General features: G+C 39.5%; 1 protein-coding gene across 1 annotated transcript in view; it reads right to left on the bottom strand.

The window, feature by feature from the left end:
- The window catches only part of CUBN (cubilin), a 149,848-nt gene that overhangs the window by 63,475 nt on the left and 71,565 nt on the right, over nt 1–14,808 (bottom strand). The window contains exons 30-34 of the mRNA XM_075492710.1: nt 12,374–12,548; nt 10,551–10,732; nt 4,374–4,530; nt 2,566–2,682; nt 163–276 (exon numbers count right to left, since the gene is read on the bottom strand). Of these exons, the coding sequence (XP_075348825.1) occupies nt 163–276; nt 2,566–2,682; nt 4,374–4,530; nt 10,551–10,732; nt 12,374–12,548 (745 nt within the window). The remainder of the gene's footprint in view (nt 1–162; nt 277–2,565; nt 2,683–4,373; nt 4,531–10,550; nt 10,733–12,373; nt 12,549–14,808) is intronic.

The raw sequence follows: 14,808 nt of genomic DNA, 5'->3' as shown, positions 1-14,808 counted from the left end.
TGAAAACTTATCCTCCATTCCCCGTCTCCTCTGGCCAGAGTGGCCAAGGAACTTCCTTCATCAGAGAGAATCCATGAAGCAGGAGGACACTCACAGAAAACCTTCTCCTGCTTACCTTGGGTGTGGTTCTATATATGAAATAAACAAGGGAAAGTACAATACCTTGAAGAGGAGCCTCGTAGTTATTCCCTTCCAAAATCTCCACAAAATCCGTTGTACAGTTTTGTCTATTGTTTTCAATATCAAAGTCAGTGAATGAGAGTGTGACGTGGTTGACTGGCAACAGCAAAGAGTAAAAACTTAAAAAGAAGTTTGGCATTTCACAGATAACTAATTACACGTAAACAAATGTACCATCTTTTCTTTTCTCCCCTGAAGTCAATCAGTCCCCATAAAGCATAACATCTGTAGTTATTCCCTGACATGTGGAGTGAATTTGATGGAAGTGCATTAATCCTTACTGCAAAGGTCCTGGTAAATCTCTTCATATTTCAGTACTTTCTAGTACAATCAACATTAGAAGCACAGGATTTAACACATACACATGAATCTAGTATTTCCTAGTATCCAAACAGCTTCATTACATACTGAAAATGTCGGCAAATACAACATGGAAAACCTACACACATTCAGAAACAAAACTTATCTCTACCCATCCGTGACCTTCTGTCCCTTCGCGATCTATACCATAGATCCGGACAAAATGTGAATTGACACTGCCCTGCTCCAGCTTAGAAAGAGCTGGTTCTTTCGTCGTTTTGTAACGTTCCACATACATCAATTGGACTGGTTAAAGGATCATTAACTACCCTCAGCTATATTTGTATGGGATTGGATTTTCCACCCTTGGACTGCAGGCTACGTCCTGAAAAAGAGGATTTCTGACTCAGGGTATTTTTGACTCTCGTATTGATCTTGCTTGTCTGATATGAACAAAGGTGAAGTCACAGCTGGAATAAGAGAGGCTGTCCTCAACACCAGTCTGTGGCAGTAGTTACTCCTGGTCTTAGAGCTCCTGTGCAGTTCGAGCAGGTCAGAAAGAGTCTCATGATTTAGATGATAACTAAGTTTTCTCCCACATTGACCAAGCCTGAATTTGACACAAATATTTTGCTTCTCACTGGGCTACAATTAATTAGCTAGAATAAGCTGAAATGACAGACATGGATGCAGGCGCTGCATTCAGCAGGGTGCCACAGGCTGGCATTCAGCTGCATAGTCTGCATGTTCGGCACTCTTTTGTGTCCTGTCCGGTCAATCAATTACCGCTATCAATGCAGGTCCTCAGGATACAAAGCAAAAAGGAAAAACACAGTGGGTGGCAAGAGCAGGAGACTTGTTGGCCTTCTCAGTAAAAGCAGAGCAGGAGCTCTTCTGTGGTTTGCCATTGGCTAAATCTATTGTATATGGCTGTGCCCTGTAATGCCGTGTGACCGGCATAATGAAGCCATGTGCACCTCTAACGTGTGGTATGTGGTGGTCCTGGCGGTAAGCGGAGGAAGTCACTACATACACAGGCGACTTCTTATACAGCATTTTTCTGGTCTCTCATACTGATGTAATTCAGGAGACAAGAGTTATGTATGTGTTTTCAACCTGGATCCAGGAAAAGATTGTCTTTGTAAATAAACTCTGTGTAGATGAGGAACAGCTTTGATTATGTACTTTTCATGTATTTGTATAAGAACCTATGCTAAAAAAAACTATTGCTTATCTCCTGGTTTTTGTTTTGGTGTTTTCTTTGGCAAATTGATTTTAATTTTATAACTTAGCAAAATAAACTTATAAATGTGGTTGGAACATTCTATGATTTTAACAACAATGGCTAAATATCAGATCAACAACTGAAGTTCAGTAGTTGCTATTAAAAATAAACATTTATTTTAAATTAAGTTACCAGGATATTAATACCCAATTGTAAATATTTTTTGGAATCTTATACAACGTAAAGGTAATACTGGGTATTAAGGGTAATACCGGTATCTGATGGAAAATATTTGGTGTTTTATGATCAATCATAAGTCTGTCTAAAATTAGATAGGAACATCTGAGAATGTATCTATGCACATAAGACCACTTTATTTATATTTTTTATTTGTATTTGAAATTGAAATTCCTCTGTACCTTTTCTCATTATTTAATTATTTTTTTTTTTTTTATGTTAACATAAAAGATTTGATCTAACACAATTCTAGCTTGGAAAATCCAGACCAAAATAAGGTTGGCTAAATACATAAATACAAGTGCTTTAATTATATATAACCCCTTAGATTTTGTCACGGATTAATCCAACTTCACATAGTATTCAACACCTCATTTATAATTGCAACACTTGGGTCACAGTAAAGCAGCTGAGATGACAAAGTTGCAAACTGTGTTCCTCACTATGCACTAAATCTTTTACACTGAAATCGGACTTAGGACAGATTAGGAGAGCCACGCTCTCCAACTGCCAGGATGCAGAACTTCCTAGAGAAATAAGAGAGGAATTTTGTATTGTTATTACAGAAAAGAAGATGAGGATGTTAGTCATCCCAGCTAACTATAAAAGATGTTTTTACTTACATGGTTCCTGAGCCTGAATAATCCAGCTGCAGTTCTGATTGTTTGGGTATTTGGCAGGATACAGAGGAGAGGAAATTGCTGCCCCAACTGAATCTGTCTCTATGAAACTTCCGCATGCTTTAGAATGAAACACATACACACACACACGTAGATATTTATATATACAAAACACGTATTTTAGATTCTGTAGTGAAAATGAATGCATAACATGTAACATGCTACATCAATGTGAAATGAGGATAAAATTCATGACAGTAATTTATCAGAAAGAGAGTCTTAAGGACTAGCTCCAAGCACCAGGTGTACTTTCTTGACCTGGATCCACAGGCCATGCTACATCAGGCTGACCATCTGAGAGAAGCCAGAGTGACGTGGGAACAGACCTCATCTTTATCAGCTCCTCATAGCCCAGAGGAGCAATCGTGGGGCCAAAATAACTTGGTTTCAGGGTACTGCAATCATACACCCATTTCTCTGATCATTTGCCTGTGTTGGCAACTAGGAAGGAAAAAATCATAAGAAACTCTCCAGAACCTTCCAATGCCCAAGGATGGCATCACATTGCATTGGCATGATCCTCCTGAGCTGCGTCAACAAAACTGCAATTGTGTGAAATGTTGCACATGTGCAAGAGCTTGGCTGACTGCATAACTTTGGCTAACAGTGCTGAGTGCTGCCATGCCTCATTTCTAAGCATACTGACTTATCATACCCCCCCCAGGTCTGAGTTTAACACAGAGCTGCTTTAAACAGCAGGGTGGGGAGTTAGGTACCAAAGTCTGAGATTCATGTATCATGCTGTGCTGCCTAAAACATCCAGCAGGAGATGGGACTTACAGGGTTTTCGCAGGAAGAGGGAAGCTGGGTTGCCTACATCCTAGGTAGGGAGCAGTTGCTTACCAGGCATGTTTTGTGCAGGGCCTAATCCAGTAAATGTGCTCTGAGAATGTTTAACAGATTAGGCTCTCATAGCTGTTAGTGAGAAATGCCTAATTAGGTATCTAACTAGTACCTCAATAACTGGGGTTCCTGAGGTTTTTGCTGATACAAATCCCTCCTTTTCTTTATAATTTTTCATAATATTTTCAAAGAAAAAAAAATTCTGGGAAAAGTACTAATTTATAGTGAAAAGAATCCTAAGAAGAAAATGAGAGAAAGGGATTTTCTCTGCAAAAACTAAATGGCTATATCTTGGGAAAAAATGTTTCCAAAGTTATTGTGAAAAAAATAAAGAAAATCACCGATCACCAAATAGTATGTAAATTCATGAAAAATTCTGACCAGTTGGTGTTATTTTTCATTAAAAAGGAAACCATGTGAAATACTAATTAGTCCTCCACAAATTGGATAGTTGATGTTTGGCAGGGTTTGCAGGCCTGAATCCATGGACTTCATCAACAGCACCACACAGAATTCTTTTATAGCTTTTCAGATTCACGCGCATGGATAGACATATAAAATGTTATTTTGTCACTAGGTCTGTGGAAACTGCCAGTTGCACATTTTTCTCAGGACAGTTATGGGTAGCTAACCCTCTAGGGGGAGGAGGAATAAGAGGCAGCTGATATGTGCTAGATGCCTTGCTATAAAAAGTACATTTTTTCCCCAATCAAAGAATCTAAGATGATCCTTAGATTTTAAATTCTTTAATCTATAATTTAAAAAATTCAGTCCTGTTGAAGATACACACTGGTATGCTGCATGTATAGAAAAAACACTTCCTCTTATCAGCTGTGCTAAAAGATTGTGTCTAATACAAACAAACTGCTGATTAGGTAAATATGCATTAATGTATATGATGAAATTACCTTCAGTAAAGCGAGCACTGAAGCCCCTGTGCTGGATTGTCATATCAGAGTGCAGTCGGATGTACATCACATTCTTGGAGGATGTGATAGGAGGAGGATGCTGTGTTCCACAGAGTTTTCTAAGAAGTGGTGCTTCATTACTAGGACCATCAAATACCTGTTACGAAAAGATCAAATTAAGTATTTGGTTTCAATAGGAGTATTGAGAAGACTTTTATTTCATTCCCTCTCTTATGTTTTATACATTTTGATCCTGATACAGCCCTGGTATGGGCAGTGCAAACAAACTATGCATTGCTTATCTTAATTCTGTGGCCATCTCCAAAAAATGCATGTATTTCAAGCTGAAGCTACTGTAGCCTTTATAACAAAAATGCATCATGTGTGTATCTGGTATGGAAGCAACTCTCCTTTAACAATCCAAATATCCCCATACATTTATTGTTTTCTGTTAATGGCTAACATGAGTTCCCGTGTAGCTTTTGTTCAGTTAAACCCTCAGTCAAGACTTCTACATTGGCCCTAACGTGCAACTAGTGCACCAGTGAGAGCTATGACTATGTAAGAAAAGAGAAGACACTAGGATTATGGTTTTTAGATACATGTAACCAGTATCAAGGATCAGAGTCCATATATCTATGCTTCATAATAGCTTTAGGGTACCGAATTACACACATATACATGAAATGTTATTTAAGCAGAAGGTAAAGAAAGTAAAAAAGAGGGAGGAAGAAAGTAAAGATAGGTTTACAAAACTTCACTTTTAATTTTACCACAAATTACTTCCCTCTCTTTTTTCCCTTTACAGCTGATAATTTTGTTTCCTTCCTCTCTGTTTCACAATCAGGAAGAGAAGGATAGTGAAGTTAAAACCACTGAGTTTCTAGCTTAAGCGACATCAAAATTACAAGAGAAACCACAGAGAGGGAAAAATGGCCACAGTCTCAGAGTCTCCCACTAGTCTTTCCTAGCATTCCAGCAGACGCGATTTGTTGCTGCTGTGTTTGGAGCCGTGGGCCAGTCTCAGAGCCCTTGTGCCTGGTTTCAGAAGTGATGAGCAATGGAGCCATCAGCACAGTTGCATGACCCACAGAGGAAGAGCCTTTGGGCTACTGGGCAGCAACAAGAGTTTAATTCAGTTCCTGTTTCAGCATTAAGGTCCTGCATTACTATAGGCACGTCATTTAATATAACCTGTGACTCAGCTTCCTATAGCAAAATGGAGAAAAATATGGATCCAAATATGGATAGGAGGACTGGAAGCAGGTGCTAGGATGTTAAAAGCTATATAAAGGCCTGCTTTGAGCAAAATAATGCCATTGGGTTAGAAGAAATGTACTTCTTCTTGAGATTGTCTTTTACTTCAAAATGCCTCAAATTCCAGCAAGCCTGTGCAATGGAGCACTGATGAATTAAAAATTTCTAACTAGACTGTATAACACAATGCAATGTTTCTGCCTCCAGTATTCAAAGGCCTTTGAACACATTAATGAAAAAAATATATAAAAACAGTAGCTGAGAGAAAGGTGACCTGTTTCAAATAAACCTCAGAGCTGAGAGAAAAAGGACAAAACTCCTGCTTAATCCACTGACATATCCTACATAGCCAATGCTGTATTCATGAATTAAACATTTGCTTGTGGGCCTACAACACTAGCTAGCTGTGTGGGACCTTGTGACAGAATATTAAGTGCACTGCAATGTCTATAAAAATGAGTACCTGGTAGAGACCCAAAATATCCATCCATTCAACCTTTTATTCTGTCTTGGCATCCTGCCACAATCAGCCCTTTAATACATAGTGTGCAGGTTTCATTCTTCCTCTGCACATATATTCTGTATATAAATCAGACTGCCTGGAGTTAAAAGCCACAAACCACGGAATGTGAAAAAAAGTAATGACTTACAAAATAACCCTTAGGAATTAAGGTATTGTTTTTCCCTAGACAGTAGTGAGAGAATTTTGTCTGAATGCTAGAACTGAGAATAAGCACTGCATTGACAGAGCGTAGAGAGGGCCTGACTACAGTTCACATAAACTGCTGGTTTTGATGGATCTGTGCCACTCTGCACAGCTGAGGATATGACCGTTGACACATGGACTGTTGTGAGACTCTAGTAGTTGAGCGTTCTCACTTGGGAAGATATTAAGGATGAGTAACATAAGAGATTAAGTAGGCATTGCATTCCAAGAGCTTTCTGGAATAAAGAAGTCTTTCTGTGGTAATACTGGGAAAAGAGCATGAAGTCAGAGGAATGTTTTCTAAATCAAGTGTATTTGGTGTTTCTGGGCAGCTTGCTTGAAGAATAGTACTGTCTCCTCTTTCAGAAACCCAGAAATGATTCCTAGCCTTTTCACTCGCTAAAAATCTAATTCAAGCAATGGTTTAGCATAACCATGAGTGAGATATAGCAGCAACTCTTAGAAGTTATGGCAGCTACAAGTTAAGCAGGAACAGTAACACATGGATATTTTATGGCTGCATCATTTTTGCTCACCTGCTATTTATTAGCTGAAACCATTTTATAGGGAGGATTTCAGTCTTGAATCTAGATCAGAAATCACAAGATTCACACACTAATTCAGGAAAGAGTTGTGTCCCTCTGCAGCTTCTTAAAGTTATTTTGAAAACATCTGAGAAATACATTTCTGTGGCTGCATGAGTAAAGGAAAATGATGCATCTGCTTACTTAAAAGCCAAGTTTTAATTTGCACTATGCGTAGCAGCAATTTGCTCTTCTCTTCCCTTTCCACAGTGAACATAACTGAGTGACTCATTGCCTTCTTGTTCAAAAGTGTCCTGCATTTTGCAAAAGCACATGACAAAAAGAAGAGAATTTTTGTCTTCTGAGCCATAAAAGCTCCACGTATTTCTAGCTGTCGTCTCTTGGAAGATCCTCTCTGCCAGCACCTGGAATAAATTAAGTCATACCTCCTCTCTAGCTCCCAGAGGCTTACATTTCTACATTCCTGTGTACTACTTGTTATACTGCAACAAGAAAGAAAAATAATATTTACTTAATCAAAGCCACTGAAAAAAAACAAACTATTTCTCCCTCCCCTTTTCAGTGCCTTGTGCTACAAGCACTGCCTTCCGAGCCACATCCGCCTCGAGTCTCCAAATACTTGAAACTCTTGCTGACCTGCACTCCTGGTGTAGCGTCAGATACAATAGTGGTTAAACACATGGGCAAAAAATATCAGAATTAGTGCATTCACTATTTCTTTCCCTCTATTTTCCTTCAAAGAAACAAATTTGTTTGTTGTAAGACACACTCTCCAGATAGAAATGGGCTGGTACACAAAAGGAAATTAAAAATTTATTCCTTTTATATGGTGACAGTGACAGCAAAAAGTCTTCTCAAAGTTCTTATGTTTTCTACAGAATATACCTGAGTTATATTTGAGATCAGAGAAAGAGAAAGTAAAAGTACATCCTCATTTAGCAGATGAAGAGATGTTCATCTGTTCTGACAACAAATAAGGTACAGAACTGAGGCACAGAAACTGAGGAATCAACTAAATTTAGGCAGCTAAGTGAATGAAGAATGTGCTTTTTGGTGGCCTGGCCTGCTCTTTGCGCACTGGGCTCTAGAGGGAGCTCAGAGCAGTTACACCGTGGGTTACCGTTACCGGCTTAGCATTCATTTGGCTGAACCTAGATCTGTGCTCAGATTCACATGTGAAATCATCGAGCAGAACTGAAAAACGCACTGGGATTTTTGGAGTTGCAGCATAGCCAAGAAGCAGCAGACATGAGTATTTTCCCTCCCTCCATTTTGCTCACATAACAAATGTGGAATGAAAAACATTACAGGAAAAAAATACATTTTCATGTGTTCCCCATAAAAAGGAATTTACAGTAGAAATATATAAAAAAAAAAATCTCGAGTCATAACAGAGGGAAAAATGACTGGGCCTAAAAGAGGAAGGATGAAGGAAAAGGCCATTGGTACACTCAAGGGTGGAGAGGAGCCCCAAGAGAACTCACAGAGCAAATAAAATCCATAAAGATAAGTAAAAATTTAAGAAATAGAAAAGGGTGGAACCACTGTGTTATTCATACATAGTAGTTGTTCCTATATTAGAGAGAGAAAAACAACCCACCAGCTTCCTTAGCTGCCTTTATTTTCCATTTACGCAGCTTTTGGAATGGAATTCCTAAACCATTCACAGTCATACATCTACTTATATATTTCCAGGCACTCTCTGTCCCCTCACTCTGTTCTCCTATTACTGTGTGAGGCATATAGCAAGCCTTGGAATGAGATCAACACAAATCACATCCAGGTGTTGCTAACAAGTGATTTTCTGCTTAATGGCATACCAGGTAGAGAAAGAAACCCCATCCACTCCTTTCCTGCCCTGCTGGTCCCCCTACATTAGCACGGAAGAGTCTTCTCTACCTCATACACCATTGTCTCAGAGCCCCTCATTATCTCTTGGCTTCAAATCAGCATTTTCCCTCATCCATTTTCAAACCACCCTCCACTTGGTGGGCAGTGATTGATGCCTGCGTTAAATTTAAATCTCCCTCCCTGCTCACATGGCTGCTTCACTTCTGTTTGCACAGCTGGGGCTGACAGGGAACTTCCTCCTCCACCACCCCCTAAAAATCCAAAAAGCAGAAGCAAACAACAGATACTCATATGACAATAGAGGAAAAGGGGGTCACTGCACTGCAATGGTCTGCAAACTCCACTCATGCAAAGAGTTCTACCCATCTTCTCTGCCAGCTGAAGGACTGATGCCTTTCAGTGATTAAAAACCCAGTGCCTGTATCTGGCCTATAAAAGTAATGGGAGTTGTGCCTGTAACTGCAAGGAGCTCAGTACTCTACAAAGTGGTTAGGTAGGTACATACTTCCATTGGCATCAGGTTTAAGAGAGAAACTTGTATATCAGGTCTTTTCAGAATTTAGCCCTTAATTTGTGGAATTTTTTTGGCATTTTTACCAGTACTGCTGTTTTGGATGGCTTGTATTTCTGTCAGGCAATCTGATTTTCTACTCCTGTGTGATATCACAGAAAACTTGGAAATTTTTCCAATAGATTTTCCCTTTCAATGATCCCCGTGATGTAGTTAAACAATTTAATTAAAAAGACATAACCGTATTTCCCTGTGCTTTGGAACCAGAAAAAAATGAACAGTCATTGTACAAAGGCACTTTGTGGCCAAATGAAATCTTCAGTTCTGCTCAGCAAAATGGGGACGCATTTCCTTTTTTCTGGTTCAGTACAAAAAAGCTTTACGAGGCAATGCTGTTAAAACTGATGCTGTTTTCAAAAGAGTCTCAATTCCTGCCAAATTGAGTTCTCTGTGAATGACAGTTTATCAAGGAGAGGAAAGCTGGATTTTGGGCTACAGCCACTATGCTTTATCCAACTGGTACTGATCACACATGCCTTTGTACTGAGTGAAGTGCAATCTGACATCAAAGGTCAGGATTTCATGTCCCTGCTCCTAAAAGGCCGAGTGGAGATGTGGAGAGTTCTTCGTTGTTGTGCACTGATTGAGCAGCAACTTCAATTTCTGTGACATCAGCAAAAGCTCACAAACCAACAGCAACGTGAAGCTTTTAAGAGAGCAGCGGTTCTAATGAAGCAATTAAACAGACAGCTGAGGAGCACCTGAATACACAGTGCGTACATAAAGAAAACTGGTCAGCCACAATTCCCTCTGGATGTAGACCTCCCTCTCTCCTGAGTTTGTAACAGAGTGTGGGCAATCTATTATATATGTGGGCAGTCCATCCTATGGCTTGGAGCAAGCTGTGGTAAACTGCACTATAAATGGGAAAGAGTGTCATAATAACAGCCATTTATGTATGAGGTTATTCCTGCAATACTAACTACAACTCACACCACCAAAAGGAGAAATGTGGCACCAGGATGCAGCATGCACTGCTTTCAAGAAAAGATCCTTCCAGATATAAGTGGGAGCCTGGAAGAATGCAGAAATGCATTTGTGAAGCCTTCTTCCTTGGTGAAGCAAAGGCAACTAGATTATAACTATTTAGCTGTAAATTTAAGACTTAGCTCATCAGTGAATAAATATGACTATGCAACTACCAGTCTGAAACCAGCTGCAGCCTAGGTTGCACAGTAAGCTTCCTCTTTTGCAAGCATTTCACCAGACTCATTAAGGAAACTTTTGAAATTTCTATTGTTACTTACTGCAACATTGTCATAGTTACACGAATGGTGATTTTCAGTGTCAAAATCCGTGAAGTTCAATAGGACTCTGTGACTGTAGTCAACTTGGATAACCCAAGAACAATCTGTGTTGTTATTATAAGGTTGAGGATAGTTTGGAGAATGGATTTCCCCACTGGTAGCTTGGAAAACACCACCACAGCCTGAAAAAGACATAATCAGTTTTAATCACAAGCTCTGTTATGCTTAGCGAGATTCCACCTCTATTTTTAAACTAAGGGAAGAACACATCCATCTTTATATATTCGACGTTGAACTTTTGTAAGATGAGTGCTCCAACTGTTGAAGTGTCCTGTCCACAACAAAACCAATGGAAATGGCTATCAGGAAAGTATAACATTATCATTATTGGTGAATATGCAACAACAATGCTTGTGAGTAATGTTTCTTTCTAGCCCCAGGCTGGTAGTAGATGTTGTAAAGGGTGAAGCATTATTGCTGGTATTCCTCTATCCTAGATATTGTAAAAGCAATCAAAAATACCATTCATATGAATGCCACAAACCTACCATACTGAGAAAGCAATGACTAGGCCTAGCTGAGCATAGGGGTGAGAAAACCATTTCTGAAAATATCAAGACAGCTAGGAGCTCCACTTTCCCCCAAACAATTGCAAGCCTCAAGTTTCTACTTCTCTACCCATGCAGTTGAAGGCTTCCTGAGGACTCCACTTCACCCTCAGATATTTCTGACCAGAACAGCTCCAGTGCTCATGAATATCTAAATAGCTTGGAATGATGGATCCTGTGCAGGAAGTGCCAGGGCTTTCAATAGGACTAACACAAACAAATGGACTTTTATATGTTGTAAAGGGATGGAGGAGGGTGAGGGAAAGACATTGGGATTGCTGTAGATGGAGGCAGCCTGCTGGAAGGATAAAAACTATACTGTTATTGCGTTCTGGTGAGCGGGTATTTTAGCAGCTAGAGGGGGGTTGGATTACAACAGGCAAGATGCTGTAAAGGGATGAGAAAGCTTCAGGGGGCCTAAGCAGAAAAAATAAGCCGCCAGATCTTGTAAGGGGATTAATTCAAAGGACTATTGTAGACTTACTAAAAAAAAAATCTTGTGCCTTTCTTATAAAACTTGTGAGAATGGAGAAGTATAAACCTTGACAAACTAATGAATCAGTGTGCTTAATCAAGCAAAACTGCAAGAATTAAAATCTGCCTCTCCCCATTTTTCATTGCAATTATTTTCCGGTAATTGGCCTTTTCATAAGAACTCCCATGTAGAGACATGTGGTTGGGTCTTTTAAGCATGTTTCTTCTTTTACTGATTACCAGTAAGACGTTGAACAAATAATCACATGGGGAATGGATGAGCCTTATAGAGTTCAAGTATTTACTAATCACTCCAAATATTTTTGGAGTCTGCCGAGTTCTCCAAGTTAAGCCACATTCTCAGGTATTTTTCACTTTACAGTTTAGAACCAAAAGCATCATTCAGCTAATAAAGGACTCTGTATGGGTGAGTGGGTGATGAGAACTGCTAGCATGCAAAAGTTCTTTTCTGATTACAGGGATGTCTTGATTAATTATGTAGAGAAGAAACCCCAACAAGGTAGACTGTTACCAAATACATAAATAGGCCTAGATTTCAGCTAGTTAGACAATTTTTAACTGTGTGTTTTTCAGCATCTCTTAGTGTTACCAAATCCAGTAACACCCAAATTGTCCTTCAGTTTTCAGTCCTATGTTATTTGACTACTTCAAATGCTTGCATGGCTGATCCGCGATTCTCAGACTTCCTGAATTTCTCCTGGTGTTAATCAGTATACTCACCACCTGGATTTTCTTGCCAGGAGGCATTAAAACCTTTCCCTGTCACTTCTGCATCTGTCTTGAAACGGACAACGGCTGAGTTGCCAGTAGTAGAGACTCGCAGTGGGTTCTGTGCTGATCTTGAAACACACAGCTGGGCTAGTCTAGGAGAGAGGAAATCAGGGCCACCATAGACCTAGAAATGGAAGAAACACTGTCAAAGTTTTTCAAAGAGACCGTCTGCCACACAGAATACATGAGAACTGTTTAGCTAGGAGAAAAAAATATCTGTAAGTATTGAAAGTGATACCACATTTTGAAATGTAAAGTAGCTAATAAAGTTATTTTCTCTGCAGGTTTACTTAGTATCTGAACCACCTGGTGCAAGTATGAAATTCTAGATGATTTCAAAACAGCCTTGCATTAAATAAGAATTTTCTGCTTTGGGGACTTTGCCACATTCTTCTTTCCCCATCCCTCCAGGGTTAGCACCTTGTTTCTGTGGGGATATAAAACCAGATTTTTTTGTGTGCTTGTGCAAACAAACTGTACCTCTTTGCAGGAACTTGTGCTGATATTTTGTACCCTTTATGTTTAAAGGCACAGCTAAGACTGATTATTAAACTGGGGCTAGATTTCCTCACTCTTTCTGATAAAACAAAAAACATTGCAATTTTATTGACTTCAATGGCAGAATCAACATCCAAAGTATGGGCTTTTGGTCAAGTAAACTACATTTTCATAATACTTTTCAGAAACAAGGATACATATCATACATATTTCCCACAGAAGACAGGTTTTGACTTTTAAGAGTAATTATTTCCTACTCAGAAAAGTGTGCCTCAGGCAGTTATAAACCAGAAACCACCACTCTCTTAAACATCAGCAGCAGTATTGTGTACTTTATAATGCATTTTTAAACCAATTCAAGTGAATTGCATGGCAGTGCTTAAGCCTTGTTAATCCTGTTTCTTGTTTTCCAAAAGGGATGTGGGATTTTAGTTTGAGCCCACTTCTAACTGCTGGAACTGGTTCACCTTCCTTAGTCTTCCCTGAAGAAAACACACATGCTCAGTGCAATTTTCAAAACCAGACTTGATTTTGGTGCTTCAATGATTGAATTTTCTTGGCTTCTTAGAATCATAGAATAGTTTGGGTTGGAAGGGACCTTTAAAGGCCATCTAGTCCAACCCCCCTGCAATAAGCAGGGACATCTTCATCTAGATCAGGTGCTCAGAGCCCCGTCCAACCCAACCTTGAATGTTTCCAGGGACGGGGCATCTACCACCTCTCTGGGCAACCTGTTCCAGTGTTTCATCACCCTCATTGTAAAAAAATTCTTCCTTATATCTAGTCTAAATCTACCCTCTTTTAGTTTAAAACCATTACCCCTTGTCCTAACGCAACAGGCCCTGCTAAAAAGTCTGTCCCCATCTTATAAGCCCCCTTTAATTACTGGAAGGCTGCAATAAGGTGTCCCTGGAGCCTTCTCTTCTGCAGGCTGAACAACCCCAACTCTCTCAGCCTTTCTTCATAAGAGAGGTGTTCCATCCCTCTGATCATTTTTGCAGCCCTCCTCTGGACCCGCTCCAACAGGTCCATGTCTTTCCTGTGCTGAGGGCTTCTTGGCAGGCTAATGAAATGACACCTGATATTAAGGGTCTCCCACCTTCTATTGGTATGTCCCTAGTAGGACAGCAGCTGCAAAAGTCAGCTTGACAGTAACCTCAAATGTGAAAACTGTTAAAGAGATACACCAAATAAAGAGTGTGCTATTGTCTTTCAGCAACTGAACTAGCAATAGATAGATTCTCATTGTATCAGCATATATTATGTATAAATCCTAAAGCTAAACTAGAGAATGGCAAGTTCTAACAACAAAACCAGAGAATAGGAAGATAAGGCAACAAATCCCATCAGGATTTTTTCCCTGATTCCCAGTAGCATCTCAAGTCTGCTCCAATATTTTATTAGTCTGGTAAACATTGAAAAGGTCAAAAAAAGCAATCCATGAATCTCTCTCAAAAAGTGGAAGTACTATAAGAACCAACCTTCTATATGGCCCCTTTGCCTCTTAGATGAGGGGAAACTCAGTATTTTAATAAGCTCTGCCAGATACTTTTTAACTTCAGAAGAAGTTTGGGTTCTGTCCAAGATAACTATCTGAGCAAGTCTTACAAATAGCTGAGCTAGTCCCACCACCTCCAGGGCTAAGTGTAGCACATTGCTACATCATTTGATTGATCGTGTGCTCAGTAACTGCTCACGGTGCCTGACACTGCTCTGCAGTTAGAGGTATAAGGGAAAGAACTTTTTCTTTTAACTGGAAAAAATATTCTGTGACTCCAGGGTAATGTGAGACCTCAGAAGCTGAAGCTTGCATCCCCAGATGAAACAAGGAATTAATTTTTTTATAAACATCATAGTCTGTTAGATGTTCAGAAGACTGTATTTTG

This window comes from Mycteria americana, chromosome 2 (assembly GCF_035582795.1).
Source record: "Mycteria americana isolate JAX WOST 10 ecotype Jacksonville Zoo and Gardens chromosome 2, USCA_MyAme_1.0, whole genome shotgun sequence".
NCBI lineage: Eukaryota > Metazoa > Chordata > Aves > Ciconiiformes > Ciconiidae > Mycteria > Mycteria americana.
The sequence above is the reverse complement of the archived record's forward strand: the minus strand, read 5'-3'. Positions and strand labels throughout refer to the sequence as shown.